Source organism: Serinus canaria, chromosome 4 (assembly GCF_022539315.1).
Source record: "Serinus canaria isolate serCan28SL12 chromosome 4, serCan2020, whole genome shotgun sequence".
NCBI classification, from domain to species: Eukaryota; Metazoa; Chordata; class Aves; order Passeriformes; family Fringillidae; genus Serinus; species Serinus canaria.
In genome coordinates, this window is record NC_066317.1 from 15,554,124 (window position 1) to 15,568,484 (window position 14,361).

A 14,361-nucleotide genomic window follows, 5' to 3' on the forward strand; every position below is an offset into this window, starting at 1 on the left:
GCATTATTGGATTAATCACCTTTGATCAGATCCCCAGGCCAAGCTGACACATAATCAAGAACCCTCTCTGGATGATTCAACAGCCACTTCCTATTGAGGACAAGGAAATGGCAGCTTTGTTTCACTCCAAAATTAAGATAAAACATCTTTTCCCTTTAGCAAGGAAATTCATACTCTTTACAGAGCATGTCAATGTTAGTTTTCATTTCAAACCCTGATGAAAAGGCTTTTCTCCCAATCTTCAAATTCATATAGCTCATCTTAAAGAAGCCTACACACTACATTTTGCTCTTCTCCTCTAACATCCTCAGTGCTCATTTAAACCCCTTCCAGAAGCCTTGGTGTTGTCACAGATATTGATATTCCCCCAGATGCCCCTCTGTACACCACTGAGCTATTTCACATTCAGGTTTAACTGTACAGTGCTTACAAATCCTGTACAGGCAGCTTAAGTTAAAGCTTTGATTATGGGGCATCAAAAGGGAACCCAGAGCTAGGAATTTCCAGTATACACCCTTCTCTAGATGCACCTAACCATAAACTCCTTTCAGTGGTGGTTGAGGCTAACATAGTAAGAAACCAGGAATTAGCACCTCATTAAGAAATAGATGGGGGAAGAAAGTTTAGAGATATACATTGCAATCAGGATATCACAGTAAAAATGTATAGGTCTCATATAGTAAAGTGAATTCCAATGAGTTAATACATTTTCAGGTGAACTTCAGATGAACTTGGACAAACTACAATACTGAGGCCCCAGAACAACAGGAAACATTGAAGCTGTGAAACTTTGAACAAAACACATCTAAGTTTCTCAGACCTCTGTGTAGGAATAAAGATTATTCCTCAGAGACAAAGCATGCATGGAAATGCCATTTGTTCTCAGTTTCCATAAACATTTGGACAATGAAATTGCATTACTTCAACACTGAGAGCAACTTAGTTTTCATTTCATACATACAAAAATGCATGAACCATTACTTTCTCCTTTCACTACCTAATTGAACACTTCTAGTGCACACACACACGTTCCCCAATGGCATTCTCTTTCCTCCATACTGAGAAATTTAAGAGTAAGAGAAGTGAAAGTTTCTCAGCCCTGAAAACCTAACTATCCTTGTTAGCTCACTTGAGCACATAGCCATATTTGCAACGATGTTTGCTTAGTAACCTGACAAGTGAGAAAGAGAAAAGAAAATAAACTGTCAGGACTCAAGCATCTGAGATGAAGGGAAAAGATACTCTCACCATTGCTAATTGCTTAGAGAGCATGTATTTTGCTTTCAAAGGATAAGTATTTAAAAACTCAGTGGAACTCAACTCACTGCCTCACACAGAGCTACAAACTGCATTCTTTTCCTTTCTTTCAGAGAACAGAGAGCAAGAGAGTTAAAAAGCCCGATAGAAATAAAATTATGTTATTTTCTATATTTTAAGGTGAATTGCTTCCTGATATCCCATTTCATTTGTTCATTTCTATCCTACAAAATAACTATACTTATCATATTTTACTGACAGACCTTTGTTTCTGAACACCATTCCCTCTATTACTGACGAGCCTAAAATACAGCAGTGTCTTGCAGCTCAGTATCTCATACATTTCAGCTTTTATAAATACAAACCATGTTAGCAGCAATTTAAGGCAAATTGCTCTCCCTTGCATCTCCAAGACAGTGAGCACTGTCACAGATTCTGCTGGCAGCATCAGCAGAGGGGAAACTTTACCTCAGCATTCATTTCCTACCCTGTCTGCCCACAGAAATCCTGGCAGGAACACCCATTCGAGGGTGCCATGATGCAAGGCTTCTGAAATCAATTCTAGCCCTCCAGGTGTGTGTAAAGGCAGGTGAGGGAAGACTGGGAGGCTGACTCCCAGCTGGCACGGAGCTCAGAGATGAGCAGGATGAAGCAGAGAGGATGCTCTGAGCCAGACACCATGATGGCTCCCCAGCAGCCCCCACATCTGCACCCAGCCTCAGACAAAGAATCTGGTGTGGACCACGACACATTCCAGAGGTGGATGCCTTTGGATCCCTCAGGATATCTTAAAGCTACAATTTAACCTTGAAAGTCAAATGCTGAGGTTGAACAGACCAACATTCAAGAGTCTGGTAAAACCCTCGGGCTTCTGGCCAGCTCTGCAAACATGCACAGAGGCAAGCCCTGCTCACCTGGGTGCACCTGCTCAGCCAGCAGCACTATGAATTTAATGGCTGTCCTCCCACTTGCACAGCTCTGATTCTCACAGAAGTTTCAAGTGCCAGAATTCTGGCATGAACATGAATTTGCTGGGCCCTCTGCTTCGAATTTCATGGTCACAGGTTTTGCTGTGTAAATTTGAATGGCCACAGAAGCTGTTACTTGGGAAATACAGAGTGTCTTTGCATAGAAAGATCTACTATTTTGTTTTAAATTGTGTATTCTATACGTGACACATTTATGGCAGAAATTTTATCTATTTTTTTCTCTCCATAAAGCCAGACTTCTCACTTCTTCTGGCTCTCCCTGAGCTCAAAAGTCCATAAACAATGATCCCACCTCCTACACAGGGTTTCATCTTGTGTGTGTGCATGGTTGGATGTAATATTACAGATTTTGATCTTACCAGCCACATCACACCACAGTTCTCCATTCTTCCACCTCATTCCCCTCCTGTGAGGCTTGTATTAGTCACCCAGTCTTCCTGATTTTAGCGTGTTTTGAGTGGGATTTTAAAGCTAATTTCTGGCCTTCTTTTAATCTCTCTCCAGCTGCCCTGTCCCCCAGACAGGGGGCTTTCTGCACTTGACCTTTTAAGGAGACAACAGACCCCTGCAAACAACTCAGCCTTGACTGACCAGTGATTGATCTTTTCACATTTGCTTTATTCACTCTATTTCCACACACCATATTAAAGCATTTTATTAAATGTAGTACAATATTTCTAAGTGCTGGTTGGGTTTGGTTTTTTTTTTGTTGTTGTTGTTGGTTTTTGTTTGTGGGGGTTTTTTTTAGGTTGGGGATTTTTTTGAATAGTTGTTGGTGTTTATTTGTTTGTTTAAACACTCTGTCCTTGTTCAGCCTCTTCTAACTGAGATACCAAAAACCTATCAGCTTACCTACTTCTGATTACACAAAAAGCAGTAAGTCTGCCTTCTCCTTTTCAATAGTATCTACTCAAAACATGAAGCAAAGCACTATTTACTTATTCTTCTCTTGTCCTCCATGTGTTCACTGAGTTCTCAGTACTTTTAATTCCTTCCTTCCTACAGATACCAAATTTTCATAGCTCATTTCTAACTGTGGTATCATGTATTGCAGAAGTCACTGTGTCCCAGAGGTGGGGCCCTCATTCCAGGCCAGATTCCTACAAATGAGCAATCTGAGAGTACCTGCACAAAAAACCCACTACTTCCAATGATTGGTCCTCCCCCTGATGCCTGAAGAGCTCAATGCTGACACACAGGTGACATCCAGGCCTGGCCATCACACCAAAGAAGGTTGAAAGGACTGATCAAGAAACACTGAAAGAAAAGGTTCCTTGAGACTGAGGTTTCTTTATGGAGAGGAACTAAATCAGTGATCCAAATGCAAAATTTAGCCAATGATACTGGAGAGAAAGTAGATTTCTCAATAGAACTATATAATTACAGTATGTGATGTGAAGACAATAGCTAATGGAAGGATTCTCCCTTTTACAAATAAAGAATGTATGGAGCTAAATAATCACACTTTTAGCTAGAAATAGACAGCTCTTGACCCTATGAAGAACCATTTTATTCATAGAAATCTAACACATTGATTGATGATAACTTTTGAATACCAACTAATCTCACCTTGGATAGAAGGCATAATCAGAGGACACACTACATTCAGAATTGTATTCTAAATAAAGGTATCCTATACATCTACAGCTTAGGGAACATGTAAATTCTGACAGGCTGTACATGTCTTGATTTTAAAAAAAGATACTGAAAGGCTAAATGGAGAAAAATATGGATGAAGAAGTCAGTATTCTTCCGGAATTACTAGATATTGTTAATATGTTAGTATTAAAATTTAATGTCCTGTTCTACTCATGAGACACTACTCTGCATTACCTTGTGCTACAATAAAAATGTGTAGGGCCCTACAGATAAAAGCTTGTTGGTGATACCAGCCTTACAGAAGTGTAATGAAATTCTATGGGCCTTCTTGTCCTACTTTTCTATTTTGATAGAAAAGCAGATGTCTTTTTCCTCAGCCTTGAAAAAGGTGTCTGCTTCAGAGCATGAATTGGCTACCCATGCCCAGTAATTCCAGACCTGGGTGTTTTTACACTGCAAACAGGGTGAAGGGGTGGGGAGGTACATATTTACCCTACTTATGCTGCTGAGTGTTTCTCAGGAAGGGCAATTCTTTTTTCCTTAAGCTGGAAATCCTTAAAATTCTATTGCTGCTGAATTAGCATTTCATTGTCCAAAACTGGTATGCTCAGTGACATAAGCTCTATGTCAAAGATAGGAGCCTTAATTATGAAAATGTCACTTTCCTTCAGAGCACGTAAAGCTTTGCCTTTTAGGCAAATACATGTTACAAGAAAAATACACCCCAAGTACTAAAAATAATTGGGTTCTCCTCAATATGGAGCTTTAAGGAAGGCACTTTGGCACAAACACTTTGAAGAAAGTCTGCAGTGAGACATAAATTTCAAATGGAAGCAGGAATAAGAATGGATAAACAATATTACCACCTGGACACTATTCCTAGTCTCTAAATAAAGATCTGGATGCTTGTACCAAGGACAGAGATATAACCCCCATCCCACTCTAAAAAATACAAATGAACAGCACCCAAGATAGGCCTTAATGCAAGCAGACACTTAATTTAGAGACTGTTCTTGCCCATAGTTACAGCTGTTATTTGGATCAGAGCCTATCTTTATGGAGAGAATAAATTAACATGAAGCTTAAACCAGTTTTTATCCTCAAGAGAATCGATCTGAAGGTCTGAAGACCTTGAAAAGGTGTCTGTGTGGTAAGTGCTTGAAGGATGGAATTCTGTTCCCTACAATGCCAGGATAGTATCTCTTTGTATGTATTTAGTGGATGATGCCATTCTGGGTACCTGCTGCAGCCATCAAATAGGAATTAATCTCACTCAGTGATAAAAATGCATCCAAAATGGTCTAAGTAAAAAGGAGAGGAGAGCTATGCAAAAAAAACCTCTATTCAGCACAGTGAAAGTATTTTTTGTCAATAACACTTTTCTCATACAATCTGAGAAAAAAATTGCAATTTCTGCAATTTTTTTTTTTTTGGAAGCAAACTCTGTCAAAACATTACAAAAATACTACATTTGACAAAGTTGCCAGTGGAAGAATTAAGCCAGTTAAACACATGCACATGAACAAAATTAAATAGAAAGGACAGTTAAGGAGATTATCAAACTGAATAGCCAAGACCCATCCCAGAGCTGATGATTCCTAAGTCCAACTTCAACCTTCTCAGCAAAATTAATATTTAGTGTCCCTGAGTTAAAAAAACATAAAGCAAACTTTCTAACACCTGTCACTGTCTCATGTTAAATGCTTTCACACAAGTAACAGCCCTTTCCTTTTTACAATTGTGCTTTCACTTGGACTCCACACGTAATATAAGAGGAAAAAATAGTGTTGTTCATAAATTCATCTAGGAATTCATTCTAAGAATGCAGCACTATTTTCCACTTCAAAAAGTGAAGAATGTCCCTAATATCTCTCCAGTTAATTAGATTACTGATGTCCCATCTCACAAAAAAACCTTAAAACTATGAAGAGACAGAATTCAAGCACAAAACGTTGTTCAGAAGTGAGCAGAAAAAGTCATCTTGCATTCACAAGGGAAAATTATGCACAGAGATTTGTGACTAAATATGTTAACTAAATTAACCAAGAAAACCAAAAACTGGATAAATCAAAAAGTTTTTTCTTTGCATCAGAGATTTAGTTTCAGCTTTGTGGGCTTCCACACATTGTGACCAAGCCATTTCAAGGGTTATGTAGAAACACAGCATTGGCTTTAGTGCAGCCTCATGGCTCCAGGACCTCAATAGCACATGGTGTTCAGTGGGAGACAAGACAAAGACCACCATTTTCACTACACTTCCTTCATTTCCAGTATAGGTAAACAGAAAATTAGCCACAGGCTACAATGTAAAAGGCTCTGTCTCAGAAGAACAGAGATTAAGATAAAATAGTTTCAATTTGCAGTTTTTCTGTTTGCATACTGTGCCATTATTTTCCGCTAAAAAAACCTCAGAATATTAACTGATAGTTTATTTTTAAAAAATCAAAAATCACTAAGAACAAATTACAAAATAAACTTGAGGGCAAATACAAAAGTAATTCTTTGTGATGCATTTTTCTATTTTTTTTATTTATTCTTGTTTTTATAACCAGTTACTTGCAGTAAGCTTCTGAAACTCACTTCTATTTTTCTCTTATTATAGCATGTATTGCAAAAATGAAGTACAAGTATATACTGTACCTTGTTTTACCTGTAAGGAACACACACCTGACAAAAGGCAATCTTCACATCCAGAGTAGGTTCACCACAATAATACAAGAAATGGCGGCTCATAAATACCTGCAATTAAAGAAAAGTAGACATAGAATTCTTATCTGGCTGCTGATGTGCAAGCATAATGCAGCTCTAGCTTCATCTGGATTATAAAACCAACCTGATTTGTTACCCAGCTTGTCAAAAACAGAAATGTTGTAACACTGAACAGTGAAAACGCTTTAAATTCTGTCCAATGCCTGTCAAGGTTATGGCCCCAAATATGACTTGGTTACATCTGGAAAACTTTACAGTAATTGGTGCCATTAATTATAAGTTTATCATGTCACTTGCATATTGCTACACCAAAAATAAAAACAACAAAATCAGGTCAATAAGGCTCTAAACAATGTGGGAATAGGAGACACTTCCTATTATGAGGAGGAAAAAAAAAGTCCTAAATTGACAAGTATTAGAAAAATTACAGAAGTGGAAAGACTAGCTACATCACTGTGAAAATTCATCCACTTTGTGAGCATCCCATGTAGTTCTGGTTCTGGTCTCAACATTCTATGACTAGAAAAGCTACAGAAAAGGGCAGTAAGAAGGGTCCAAAGCACAATGACTTTTTTTTTTTTTTAGCCTAGAAAAGAACTGTCTGAGCAGAAATATGCTGGAGATACATAAAATGAGTGGCATACTGGAAAATGAAAAGGAAAACACCCTTCCATTTTTTTTTTTCAAATTAAAAATAAAAAATGGCCTCAAGTTATGTTATGAGAGTTAGAATCAACAATAGGAAATAATTCTTCATACACTGTTTCATCACAGTGAAACTCTGTGTCTCATGTTGCTGTGGAATCCAGAAGTCAATATAAGCACTAATATGATTAGGCAAATTCACATAAGAAGAAATCTGCTGAAGGCCATTAACCTCGGAAATATCACCCTGACTCAAGACACCCCTGAGTCACAGTCTGCCACTCCATGCTCAGCCTATTTCTGGATTTCCCAGTCATCTGATACTGGCCCAGGGAGCCATAGGAAAGACTAGACAGGCCTCCCTGTGCATCCCATCAAAGCTGTTTTAATTTAGTTCCACAGCACCACATCCAGCTCTGCCTAGCCAGTCCTGTCCCAGCTGCATTCTAGCATGCACATCAGTGACAAACACCCCCAGCAATGTTGTCAGGCTGGGATAGGCAGCTACGTCACTAGACTTTGGAGCACATAGATTCTTCTGCATGACTCCAAAAAACCACAAACAACCCAGCCAAACACACAAAACAACAACAAAAACCTGTTAACAGTACAATGAAAAAACTAGCAACTTTCAGCTAAAATTAGACGTTATATAGAACTTAATGATTTTCTGTTAAATATAAGCTCATTGTAAAGACTTAAAAATGAAAACAAAACAGCCATCCAGCCATCACTCCATAAAGACAAAGCTATGATTCTGAAACACTGTGTAGCTCCTTATGGCACTTGTCTTCAGTACGAACTAACTTCAAGTGTAAATGGCACTAAATAAGACCACACTTAATTTGGAGTAATTTCAACTCACACCAACTTATCAGGAGTAAAGAAACTACAAGAAAGTATTCACCAATACTTGCCAACTTCAATGCACCATGTGTTCCCACATGTGTTTAATTTTTAATGAATAAATATATGAATAATCCTGTTATGAAAGCAATTTTATTACCTTTTCTGCATCATGTTACAGTGTCCAAGATTGCTGTCTCACTGCCCACTGAGTCATTACCAGAGTCTCACATTCCACAGAGGGTTTATAATTTATATTAAAACAAAAAAGAAAGGAAGCTTTTTTTCAAAAAAAAAAAAAAAAAAAAGAAGGAAAAAAGGCTTTTAACATTAGTCATATTGCCAGTGATTTCTGGAAAGCCAGCAGGTAATTACACTGTCATGCTGCAGATATACTCCCTGGCTGTATGCATTACATTGCTATAATAATCAATGACTGCAAAGTCAATAGCTATGGCACACCATGCTCAAGACAGAGCTTAATGGTGGAAAGTGAAGAAAGGAAGGGAAGAAAATTGGGGGCATTTGATTTCTCCCTGAATTTGCTGCGAGGGTCTATTGAGAAGATATACTTGATAATATGCATGCATTACAAGTCATACCCTGCTCCTCAGCTGTCCACAGGAATTACGGTGACTGTTAATAGTCACCCTGGGCAGAACAATGGACTGCTGAGTTTCATGAACTGGAACACACTTCAGAATTTATGATGTTGTCCTTGTGGGCAGTTATGCTTATAAAATAATAGAAGTATGTTATGTTTTAATGGCCTAGATCAATACTCATATTCCTCTGTACATGAGATACACCAAATGAATCACTATGGAGCTGAGTTCCTCCAGTTGTACAACAGGAATGAACGCCAACTTTCCATGGCACAGAAAGGTGTACCCAGGACAAAACAGACTTGAGTTCATGTTCTAAAATGTTCATTGAATTCATACAAGGCTCCCTCCAGTGTCCTGTAAGTGATCCCACGTGTATGTAACTTCTAATTCCTTCAGGCAGAAAACAGATTCGCACTCAGCTGCGCAGATCTCCTTGATCACTTCTCCTCTTGTGCGAGCTGACACCACATCACTAGAGATGTTTAAGAAGTGTCAGAATAAAGAACTGGCCTGATGCTGAGATAATTGTGTTACAACATACAGCAGTTATAAAACAAAAAGCTACTGAGACAAACAGCTTCACTCACCAACAACTGGAGCTTTACATGAGAGCATAAGCATCCAATATTTCTTTACCCCACTTCTGGCACTTTACCTTCCCAAAACTGAGTGAAATCTCCCAAGGGGCAGAGAACTTGGAGAACAGAACATTGCTGACAGAATAAAATGCTCTAGGAAGCCAGAGACTTCTGTAGCATTACAGGGAGAAAACCTGTCTGGGGTACAGGAAAGCCACAACTGGATCCCAAATCTTCATTATGATCAAGGCATCTGTATGTCAGAAGCCACAAAAACATACAAGACTCAACAGCAAACATATGTCATACTTTCAGGCAAAATAAAACAAGGAGGAAGAGGAAACCAGCCATGAAGGCAAGATAAAGAAAATCCTGAAAATCCTCTGAGCTGTACAGTGGCACAGCCCCCAAGGGAACTGCTGGCTGGACCCACTGAGGCTTGGCCTCTACCCAGCCTGCTGCTTTGCCATCCTCTTCTTCACTCCACTCTTCCTTCCTTATGGAAAGCTGTTCTTCAAAACAGAATGTGGACTAAAGACATGCCCAAATTTCAGGCATGAACTTCTCTTTACTTGCAGCACTCCTATCAAATCTTCCTTTTCTGTACAGGGACTTTTTAGGGCTTTTTTTACTTTTAATAATGGTTATCTCTCTCTCCAGGGGTCAGGAGGATTATCTAATTATTATTCAAACAGCTCTTTGAAGACTGAAAGGATTAAATCAATACTATTAGTATAATTACTGAGAACAGAGAAAAACCATGAGAGCAGTTAAAACAGACCAGAAAACCAACAGTAGCTGTAGTTCTCAAATAGAGCCTCCTGCAGTAAAACCTTTCTACTCATTCTTGAAATCTTTCTTCACCCTCAGTGCTATATGATATTGGTAGCCAGGGAGTGTCTGGGCAATTTGGCCCAGTCAGATTAAATCTTTTTGCCTAGGAGTGTTGTTTTCTACCCAAGCTGCCTTACCCTTCACATAAGTGGTTCTTGGATCATGGACAGGGAGACTGTGTTTGCCTTAAGCCCAAGAGATGCAAACCTCCAGTCTGAGGAGTCTGGGCTATTGCTCTGCTGGCCCCAGGAGAGCCTAAGCACTTGAACTCACCACGTTGAGCTCCTTTATCTGGAAAAAGCATCACAGTCACTTTCTAGCGAGAAAATACCCTCACCATCCCTCATCCCCTAATCAAGAGGTAAGTCCCTCGTGCCCAATGGACAGTGCCTCAGCCTGACACAGTATATTTAAAGCCGTTTTTGAAAGGTCAGAAGGCCAGTGCTGAGCCTCAGTACAGTCCCACGTGACTTTTTATTCAGAGAGATAAAAGAGCCAGCTGCCCTGCTTCCTTCATCCCAGCCCAGGCAGGCAGGGCTGCTCATCTCACCCCAGCACAACCATCTGTGTCCAACACACTGACCCAGGGCTCAAACAAAGCTCTTCATGAGGAAAAACTGCAGCAGCTCCTTGACTTGTATTTAAACCAGTGTTGCTGTGTCACCCTGATATTTTCTGAGAAATCCTTTTGCCAGGATTTCTTCTCCTGGGAAGTTGAGAAGCCTAGAGGAAAATGTAAATAATAGTTACCTAATTCACTTCTCCTGTGTTTGGTTGCTTTGGAATGTGGTCTGGAGATTGTTTACCAACAAGTGCATGTTTGATTGGTTCCATGTGAATTATTTTTAATTACTGACCAATCAGTATCAGCTGTTTCAGACTCTGAGGAGTCAGTCATGAGATTTTATTATTCATTCTTGTTAAGCCTTCTATCTGTATCCTCTCTCTTTCTTTAGTATAATTTTAGTATAGCATTCTTTAATATAATATAGTATCATAAAATAATTAATCAGCCTTCTGAGAATGTGGAGTCAGATTCTCATCTCTCACCTCGCCCTGGGGACCCTCACAAACACTACATTGCTGCACTTGAAATGAATATCCCAAACTAGCCCTGCTACTGTTCTCATCACCTCCCACCTGCTCCTATACTTTGATAGGTATTTACATGCCTACAACAAAACAAAATGGAAACAAGTGCTTAAATTCCTAATTTAAAAAGTAGCCCCACATGGAATTTAAAAAAATATTAGAAATGCAATTCCAAATTTAAACAGGAATCAAATGGCAGCTGGAGATAAAGTAGAAAGAACTACTTGTATGTAAAACTTCACTCGATTTAAACATGGCATTGTGGCTGCAAACTGGAAAGTTGTAAAAGAATCACAGAACATCCACCAATATCTAGGCCAAGTCCCATCAATTGTGACAATCTCAATAACATGGGGAAGCAATATATATTCATATCAAGTAACCAAATCCAGCATTTCTGCTTATTTAATATTACCACCCAAATCCATGGCATGTGCACAATGGGCACAGTGAATGTGCTCCCTATCTTCATCAACTTGCAGTTCTCTACTTGTCCTGAAAAAGGAGAATTAAAGTATTTATTGCTACCTCATTATGTTTCATTCATAAACAAAAAGATTCAGGGCATGAAAAAAATTAATGAAATAGCACCATCACTTAAAGTTATTTAAAAAACTCATCCTGTCCTAATTCAATGAGGGGGGCAATTGATCAATTCAGTTGTCACTTAAAAACCTCCTTTAAAACATTAATGTTCAAAGATGAACTTTCATGAATTATTAATGCTTCCTGTTTTGAAAATGTGCTTGAACAATTTCATGCATTTCCAGTACTGGAATTCCTCTCTCCTTCATCTGAAAATACATACTCTCACCACAGCATAAGTTCTCTGAAGCTTTCAGTAATGTTCTAACTCCCGTGACTACATTTTTCCTTTACTGAAACTTGGCTATTCTGCTCTGTGTAAACAAGAGCGTAGGAAATAATGAAGACCTGAACAAATTCACACAGCACGACAAAGTGTGCCAGCAGAGAATGGCAGTGTCTGATCCCCAAACTCCTACAGAATTTCAAAGGTGGGCTCTGACGTCTTTAGCATGCTGGATCAAGAAAGAAGTCCTGCAATTCAGCCACATTTTTCATATAATTGCTGCCAGTTATAATAGGGATCCACATGTTCAAATATCCCATCAAATTGGTCTTCACTTCAGAGACCAAATCTTTAGGCTTATCAGCTTTTTTATATATTTTTTTTCTTTTAGATCTAATGTACAGCACTGCAACAGGAAGCCCACTGCTAAACAAGAAGCTTAAAGACACCTCAGAGGATAAATATGAACTGACAATTAAAGTGGATTAATAATAGTCATGGAGAGTGTTCCTACTGCAAAAGAGTGCCTTTCTGTTGTGTCTACTCTCCCATTTTAATTATTCTTGTAATAACCAGAGAAAGCAGTGTTGTGAACAATGTAATTATTAAGGTTATATCCCAGCAGAAACAGATCATCTTCCACTGGGAAGAGAAGATGATGGCATGGTAAAATTCACAAGAATCATGCAAGTAGCTCTAAAACAGCTGCTGGAAAAGAGAGTGAAAAGGAAAGAAACAATTTTGGAATAGCACTGAAAAGGAAATATATATGAAACCAAGAAGAACAAACAAACTGAAAAGACAAGGGACTGACAAGCAGATATTCCTAATGAGCACAGCTCACACGCAGAAGACAGGAACAAATAAGCCCTAAGTCTGGTCCTGCTACCAGCTTCTTGTTTTGTCTCCAGCCAGTTATTACAAGAGAGAATTCCTCACCTGACTATACTTGGTATAAATGCCCAAGATACCATATCCAGATGAAATACTTACTGTTATAAACAGGTATTATGAGAAAAAGAGCCTACTCCTGCAAGATGCTGCAGCAGATTAATTAGTCAAAGTTTATGATGATCTTGTCATAGTCGCTCATAACATCTTTTCACTTGCAGCTGAATAGCTTTACTCCCTGAATAAATCCTAGCCACTTCCTAGAGTCATAAAATTAAACTTTGTGGAAGCAGATCTGAATTTGCATAGTATGAACCTGGTGTGTCAAGAATGCGAGACTGTGGCTACTACTGTTAACAAAAAAAAAAAAAAAAAAAAAAAAAAGAAGAAAAGCTAACTGGAAAGAGGTGAACTGCCTGCCTCACATAAGATAACCTTTATCACAATAGAGAAAGCAAGATTTTTTTTTAATGCATTTTTCCTGTTTTGGCACTTAATTTTAATCTGCTTTCTCTTTCCGATGAAAAAAGTTAGAGATAAAAAATTGAGGTAACTGTCTCAGCACAGCTGAATGAAAAATTCTGCTCTCTCAGAACTTTGTTTTTCTCTATTAAAAAATAAAATCAATATAAAGCTGTTCCTTGGATAAATGTCAGTGGCAAAGCTGCCTGAAGGTATGCACTGAATCACATCAAAACTATTTTTAATAAACTCCCAAGTCAACCTCCAAACCTAATTCAAATTCAGTTACATTTGCCTTCAACACAGATGTCCCTGGCACTTTATAATGGGTGAAAATGACCTATATTTTATGGACTACATAGAGAAAAATACTTGATTACTGTCTGTATCAAGCAGCATCAAGAAAATTATTAGATTTGAATAGAACATATATTTTAAATTTTAATAGTTTGGAGTTCATTTCTGGTTAGTTGAACTGTAGGGCATTAGATCTCATTCTTACAAGTTGCTCTGTTACACATGTTAACCACCCCATTAATGAAGGGTGTTTGTAAAAAGAATTACTATCCCAGCCAAAAGCAAAATTCTAACTTTGGGACAAATGTAGGAAAGGCCAGGGTACTTAGATCCTGTTATAGATCCTGCTTCAGGGTTCCTTAATTATGTGGCACTGCAGTAATCAGCAATTTCTCTCAGCTTCATTCAATTTAGGGGTAAAATTGACAGGTTTGGTCACTAAAGAGGAAAAAAAAATGGCAACCAAAATAATAGTTAGCCATGCTTTTACTTATTTGATAAAAAATGTACTACATTCGACCAATGCCCATCTTTCCTGTATCAAAGTATGCATGATGGAGATATGAAAAGCTGTTCAGGACTCAGCTCAGCTGCAATATCTGTATTTATCATCACAGCTTTAAAAGGGCTATGTAACTGGCCACTGAACTGAGCCAGCTAATTCACACCTCAAGGTTATTCAGGAAGAGCCAAAATATCACTCACCTTGGAAGGGACTTTTACACCTATAATAACCTTTCTAA

General features: G+C 38.4%; 1 protein-coding gene across 3 annotated transcripts in view; it reads right to left on the bottom strand.

Annotated features, from left to right (window-relative positions):
* The window catches only part of LOC103826066 (mitogen-activated protein kinase 10), a 71,600-nt gene extending 65,016 nt beyond the window's left edge, over positions 1-6,584 (bottom strand). Inside the window, exon 1 of one of the 3 annotated variants that reach the window (XM_030239596.2) lies at positions 6,513-6,584. In XM_030239596.2, coding sequence (XP_030095456.1) covers positions 6,513-6,578 — 66 coding nt within the window. In that variant the 5' untranslated portion in view covers positions 6,579-6,584. Of the gene's footprint in view, positions 1-6,508 lie in introns of all 3 variants that reach the window. The other 2 variants (XM_050973698.1, XM_050973697.1) reach the window with 2 other exon arrangements.
* Positions 6,585-14,361: the final 7,777 nt, after the last annotated feature.